The sequence below is a fragment of the Styela clava genome, chromosome 15 (assembly GCF_964204865.1).
Source record: "Styela clava chromosome 15, kaStyClav1.hap1.2, whole genome shotgun sequence".
NCBI classification, from domain to species: Eukaryota; Metazoa; Chordata; class Ascidiacea; order Stolidobranchia; family Styelidae; genus Styela; species Styela clava.
The window spans coordinates 13,532,794-13,539,729 of NC_135264.1; the positions used below are offsets into that span (position 1 = coordinate 13,532,794).

Consider the following 6,936-nt stretch of genomic DNA (forward strand, 5'->3'; position numbering starts at 1 on the left):
GGGAGAATTCATCCGTGATGGATGATGCTGGAAGTTCTCGGTCTTCATCAGATATATTCAGAGGGTCTGGTGTGCAAAAGGAAGCTACAGCTGTAGTAACTTCGCAGACTGTAGAACACGAACAACAACCTGAGAGAAAAGTTCCTATTCAACAGGTGGTAAGTCAATCATCTCCTATAGCAACAGCTAAACCTGCTGTTTCACCTAAACAAGACGTGGTGTCACCAAACAAGGATGACGGCATGAATTCAGGGTTTTCCCAACAATCAGCTGATTTTGCACCGAATACAGATTCAAATATTGAACATATATCTAAACCTTTGGTCACTGACACTGATAAATTTGCTCACAGTATAGCCAGAGCATTTGGTGAAGCCATGCATGCTCCCAAGTTGATATTCCTACTATATTTTCAAGAAAAATTTTGAAACTAATATTGATGCTAAAGCACCTACAGATGCCTTGAAATTGGATTTCTTACTACATCAATGTAGAGGGAAGGCAAAATCACTCATACAACACTGTTCTATATTTGAACCGGAAGTGGGTTATGCCAAGGCTAAATCTATTCTTCACAAGAAATTTGGTGATTTAGATGTTGTAACTGAAGCTTTTAAGGAACAGTTGAACCGCTGTTTGAATATAAAACCAGATGATCAGCACTGCAGAACTATGCTATTTTATTAAGAAAATGTATTCTTGTACTCGGTAAGCTTGATAGCCTTGGAGAAATGAATACATCTGATCGCATTATCGATTTTGCCAGTAAGCTACCTTACAGCTCACAAAAGGCATGGGAAAGGAAAGCTGTGAGGATCAAGAATGATACTGGTAAAAAGGCTCAGATATGGGACTTGGCTGATTTCATAGAAGAGGAAGCTGATATTGCAGGTTCAGATACTGCAAAATTGTTGAACATCAGAAGACGTGAAGATAAGCCACAACTAAAACGGCAATCAACACGAAAGTCTACAACTTATACTGTTAAAACTGAGGATGTGAAAGCAACTTCTCATGTCCAGGGTCCTATCATTTTGAAATGTAAGTGTTGTTCCTTTTCCCATCTTTTGTCAAAATGTGAAAAGTTTAATGCAAAGTCGATTGAAGAACGAGTGAAGTTTCTGAAAGAATTTGGTTTCTGCTTCAATTGTCTACGTGGAGGTCACTTGGTAAAGGACTGCAAGTCACAATATACATGCACCGTTAAAGGGTGTGGCCGAAGACATCATACCTTGTTGCATTTGAATACTAAAAAATTTGAAAATGAAGAAAATGCAAACTTCAAAAGAAATGATGATAAACAAAGCCCAATTCAGAAGAATGTGACTTCTGCAGTTCAAGCTAATTCAAATGCATGTAAGAGCTCCATGTATACCTACAGGAATATTTTGCCTGTCAGGATTCGAGCAAACAATGTGGAAGTGGAAACATATGCTCTGGTCGATATTGGGTCTGATACAACATTTTGTGAAACAAGCCTAATTGAAGAACTCGGTTTGACTGGAAAACAAAGGACTGTTGAAATCAACACATTAGGACAACGACCAGTCATGCATGATGGTGTTGTAGTAAATCTCGCTGTTGCATCAATCGACAATAAAGAAGAAATATTCATCGAAAATGTGATGTCTATTGACAAGATTCCAGTTCAACCAAATCCTATTCCATCTGATGAAGAATTCAAGCTACTTTCACATCTGCAAGAAATTGGTCTACCTAAGATTAAAAATACAAAGGTTTCTCTGCTTATTGGAACTGATTGTCCATATGCACATTATGTGTTGGAAGTTCGAACTGGAAACAAGAAGCAGCCATTTGCACAAAAATCTCCATTGGGATGGTCGATTATCGGACCGTCAGTGAATATTCCATCAACACACAAGATCCATGTCAACTTTGTGAACTTTGTCTGGTACGCTACTTGACACTCTCATGCCTGGACCAGACTTGGTGTCAAGCCTTATTGGAGTGTTGACTCAATTTCGTAAGGGACGCATAGCTTTAGTTGCTGATATTGAAGCTATGTTTCATCAAATTAAAGTTAAGAAAAAAGATTGCAATGCTTTGCGATTTCTTTGGTGGCCAAATGGTGACATTTCAAAGAAGGCGGAATTATATTTCATGGAACGCCATATATTTGGAGCTTGCAGTTCACCTTGCATTGCTTCATTCTGCTTGAAGGAAACCGGGAAACGATTTGGTCATGAATTTGATAAAAGAATTTGTGAGATTGTTGAAAATGGATTTTATGTAGATGACTGTCTTACATCTTCTGATAGTGATGAAGATGCAATAGACACAAAAACACAACTTTGTAAGTTGATGAAGAAGGGAGGTTTCAATCTAACGAAGTGGATTTCAAATAGTTCCACTGTAATGGCCAAAATTCCAGAATCTGAACAGACTAAGTCTATAAAGGATTTAGATTTGCATAAACCTCGAAAAGAGCGTGTTCTTGGAGTTTTTTGGCTTGTGGATGCCGATGCTTTTCAATTTTGTTCAACTGTACCTAAGTTGAAGACATATACAAGAAGGACAATTTTATCTGCGGTTAATTCACTATTTGATCTTCTGGGAATGCTTGCTCCTGTGATTCTGGTAGCAAAAATGTTGCAACAAGAAATCATTGAAAAAGGATTAGGCTGGGATGAAGTAATTACAGAAGACAATATCAAAGAATGGGACACTTGGTTCAACCAGCTCACTGAACTTGAATATATTTCGATTCCAAGATGCTTCAAGCCACAAGAGTTTGGAAATATCAAACATTGTCAGATACATCATTTCTCAGATGCTTCCAGCTTCGGTTATGGTGTAGTTTCGTATTTAAGGCTGGTCGATGAAAATAACCAAATACACTGCTCCTTTTTGTGTGGTAAAGCAAAGGTGACTCCTCCGAGGGCTGAAAGCATTCCTAGACTTGAACTTGTCGCTGCTGTGCTAGCTGTAAAAGCAGACAAGTGGCTACGATTAAAGTTGGGTTATTCTGATTGTGAATCTGTATTTTGGACTGATTCAAGTGCAGTGCGTCAAAGCATATGCAATCCAAGAAAACGTTTTCGTACCTTTGTTGCAAATAGATTGGCCAAGATTCATCGACAGTCAAACCCGTCTCAATGGCGACATGTGCCTTCAAAATTCAATTCGGCTGATGACGCATCACGCGGCTTATCATTAAAAACACTCGTCAATAAAAGTCGTTGGTTGCTTGCACCTGAATTTTTATGGAAGACTGAAGATAGTTGGCCACGAAATTGTGAAGATGAAACAGTCTTTCCTGATGAATTTCAGCCAATTGAAAGAAAGAAAGTGGCAACAATTATTGCTTCGAATATTGACAAAATTGACAACTACATAAAAAGCTTTTCTGATTTACAAAGACTCAAGATTTCTACTGCATGGGTGTTACGATATAAAGGTTTCCTTCGTAACCAAAATTCTGTTACCACAAGAAACATAACTGTGGAAGAAATGCAATATGCAGAGCAAGCACTTGTGAAATATGTTCAGCATCAGAATTACAAATCTGTCATTGATAATTTATCAGACAAAGGTGAAATTGGTGACGGGAAGGCTCGTCATGAGATGAAGAAAACTGAGCATACAAAGTCAATTGCAAAACTGGATCCAATAGTAACTGATGGAATTCTACAAATTGGGGGGAGGTTGGATAAAGCTCCTATTTCATTTGAAATGCGACATCCCATCATTTTACCAAATGATCACCACTTAACCAGATTGATCATTGACTTCTATCACAAGAAAGTTGGGCATTCAACTGTTTCTCATACCTGGAATGTTATTCGTGAAAAATATTGGATCACAAGACCAAGAGCAACAATTCGGCATGAATTGAATAAATGTGTAACCTGTAGAAAAGCTAACACACGACAAGGAGAACAGTTAATGGCTGAACTGCCATCTGCTCGACTAAAGGTTGGCCAACCACTATTCTATTCAACGGGAGTTGACTTTTTCGGCCCATACTTGATCAAACGTGGGAGAAGTGAAATCAAAAGATATGGCTGCATATTTACATGCCTCACAACAAGAGCTGTTCATATTGAACTGGCTGAAGATTTGTCCACTGATGCTTTTATAAATGCTCTTGGGAGGTTTATGGCAAGAAGATCAAAACCCTTTGAATTGCACAGTGACAATGGCTCCAATTTTGTAGGAGCTCAACGAATATTGCGAGAAGAAATACAGAAGCTTGATCCTACCAAATTAGATGGGTTCTTCAGAAAACAAGAAATACGCTGGTATTTCAATACTCCAACAGCCAGCAACCAAGGAGGTTCCTGGGAAATTTTAATTCGATCCATACGAAGAATTTTGAACAAGATGTTTTATAAATCTCCTGTAGTATCTCAAGATGTTCTGCATACTGCACTCCTGGAGGCAGAATACATTATCAATTCAAGACCCTTTGTGTCCAGTTTCTTTTGACCCAAGAGATAATGCACCACTATCTCCAAATCATCTACTTCTGCAAAGACCAACGCCATGTATTTCACCTGGATTATTCGATAATCAAGATTCTTATAGTCGTCTGCAGTGGCGTCGAGTTCAACTTCTTGCTGACGAGTTCTGGAGAAGATTCTGCAAGGAATATTTGCCAACTATAGCCATTCGTCAAAAATGGCATGACAAGACAAGAAACTTCATTGTTGGGGACATAGTACTTTGGGGACATAGTACTTGTGGTAAACAACAGTGTACCAAGAGGCAAATGGGAAATGGGGCGAATTATCAACACATATTCGGATAGATTTGACATAGTTCGTAATGTAGATGTCAAAACTCAATGGGGAGTACTGAAAAGACCAATCGACAAGTTATGTCTCATTCAAGAATCAAATGTGGAAGAAAAGTAATAAAAGGACTGAACTGTTTAAAACAGCTTTTTATGGACTGTTTATTCAAGATGAGAAATCTTGAAAATATTGCACATGTACATACAAGTTGAGATTTGTCAATTTTTATTATTTGACCATAATTTCGTTTTCTGCAATTTTTGAACTTTTTGTTTTTAAGGGAAATGTATTTATTGTCCCAATGCATACATTTAGGGGGAGTTTATGTAAGTTCGAAAATTGGTATTATCTACTATCAATGGGGATTTCCCTAAAGTGAAACTACAAATAGAAAGTTCCAGATGTCAACACATGTACTCTCACTGGACAAGTCTAATCTTGCCTCGCTCTCACATGACTCGCTGCCGTGTTTTGACGGTAGTTGTTGCTTATTTATTCTCTTTTTTTTTTCTTTTTTTTTTAAATATAATAAGTTAATTAGTCATGCATTTTCATCATAATAAGAATATTAATTTAATTAATGAATCATTCACCAATTCCATGTGTAATTTTTTCATTCAACATGTATTCCATTTGAAGATCCAAGTCATTGGTTGTCATATTCCAACATATTTTTCACATATTCATAATTAATTTAGGTTATTGTATTATTACAATTAATATATATACATGTAAAAAAAACAGGAATAATTAGATCTGTATATTGTACAATACAATAGTAGATTTAGTCCATTAAAGCCTTTACAACGTTCTGAATAAAATGTTATACAGTTTTTGCATAACATTTTCGTACTTAGAGTCATTCCTTTGATTCTCTATATTTTTACGACCAACAATCGACATTTTAACTTTTTTGACAACTCTGTCCACATTAGGCATTACGTTTTGAAATACAGCTTCATTTCTTTCGAGCCATATTTTATGTCTGGTGATTGACATTACAAGGATTATACACTCCAACTCTTCAGCATTTTGATAAAATGCATATTCACTGAAATCAAGCATTAAACAAGTTCTGAAATCTTTCTTTAGTTTGTATTTTTTCAAATTTCCGAATAATCTATTGAGCACTGATTGAGCAAATGTACATTTCCACAATAAATGAGATGTTAATTCTGATTCTTTCTTGCATAATACACATATTTCATCTCCTGCTATGTTTCTGATTCTTGGCAATGTCTTTAAGGGCAAAATATTCCACATAACTTTATAATTAAATTCTTTCATACTATTCGGTAGTATCTTGTGGTGTATACTCGCATATGCACTCTTTAGGTTAACAGGATATAATATCCTCAATTCCTGGGCACATTTATTGCGTACAATCAAGTCATATAATACTTTGTGTTCACCATGCTTCACATCTTCAGGTTTTATGTTGTATTTTTTTTAGAAATTCCATAATGCATTTGTAGTTTTCGTGAGGAATGCATCTATGTGCTATATTGTTTTTCATATTCATTTTAAAATAATTGCTCATCTGGTGTCCAATATTATACTCCATATAAGCATTATATATGCTTTGGTCCTCTTCAGTTCTATAATTGAAATATTCAAATGCCTTCATGACGTACATGCATTTCACAAATATAGGTATGTGCAGTAAATCATATCCTCCCATATCTTTTGGTTTGCACAGTGTTTCGATCGATATTGTCATTGTTTTGTTGCTGAGAAAATATTTTTCTACTATGGTTTTGATTTCTTTTTCTATCCTGTGTGGCATTGTATATATTCTAGACAAATATAAACATTTTGATAAAATTTTAACTTTTGTTAATAGGCATTATCCTTCAAATTTTACTTTTATTTGCTTCAATTTGTCTACTTCTTCTTTTATGTTTTTAGGTGTTATATAAATTACGTTTAACGTCTGGTTGTAGGGATAATTAATTGCTCGTTCCTCAGGCTTATATTGGTAGAACATCTAACTGCTGTAACTTTTATTGTCGACTTTTAACTAAGACAGAAATAGACTATAATTTAATTGATTTCTGAACTGAAATTGGAGAAGTTGTTTCTGTATATTCTGAAGTTTACTTTGTTATTGCATGGCTGTCTGTTTTACCTCTTTGTGCTGTATTAATATGTGATATACATATACATTACTTGTTAGTGT

The 6,936-nt window shown here is 35.7% G+C and overlaps 2 protein-coding genes across 2 annotated transcripts; both read left to right on the top strand.

Moving 5' to 3' along the window:
* The first annotated feature begins 731 nt into the window (after nucleotides 1–731).
* Nucleotides 732–1,925, top strand: LOC144411844 (uncharacterized). Its single transcript, XM_078109464.1, has one exon. It carries the CDS (start codon nucleotides 732–734, stop codon nucleotides 1,923–1,925), a length of 1,194 nt encoding a protein of 397 aa, XP_077965590.1.
* A 7-nt stretch (nucleotides 1,926–1,932) lies between these two features.
* Nucleotides 1,933–4,449, top strand: LOC144411845 (uncharacterized). The gene has a single exon (XM_078109466.1). The coding sequence runs from the start codon at nucleotides 1,933–1,935 to the stop codon at nucleotides 4,447–4,449; it is 2,517 nt and encodes an 838-aa protein (XP_077965592.1).
* The last annotated feature ends 2,487 nt before the right edge of the window (nucleotides 4,450–6,936 follow it).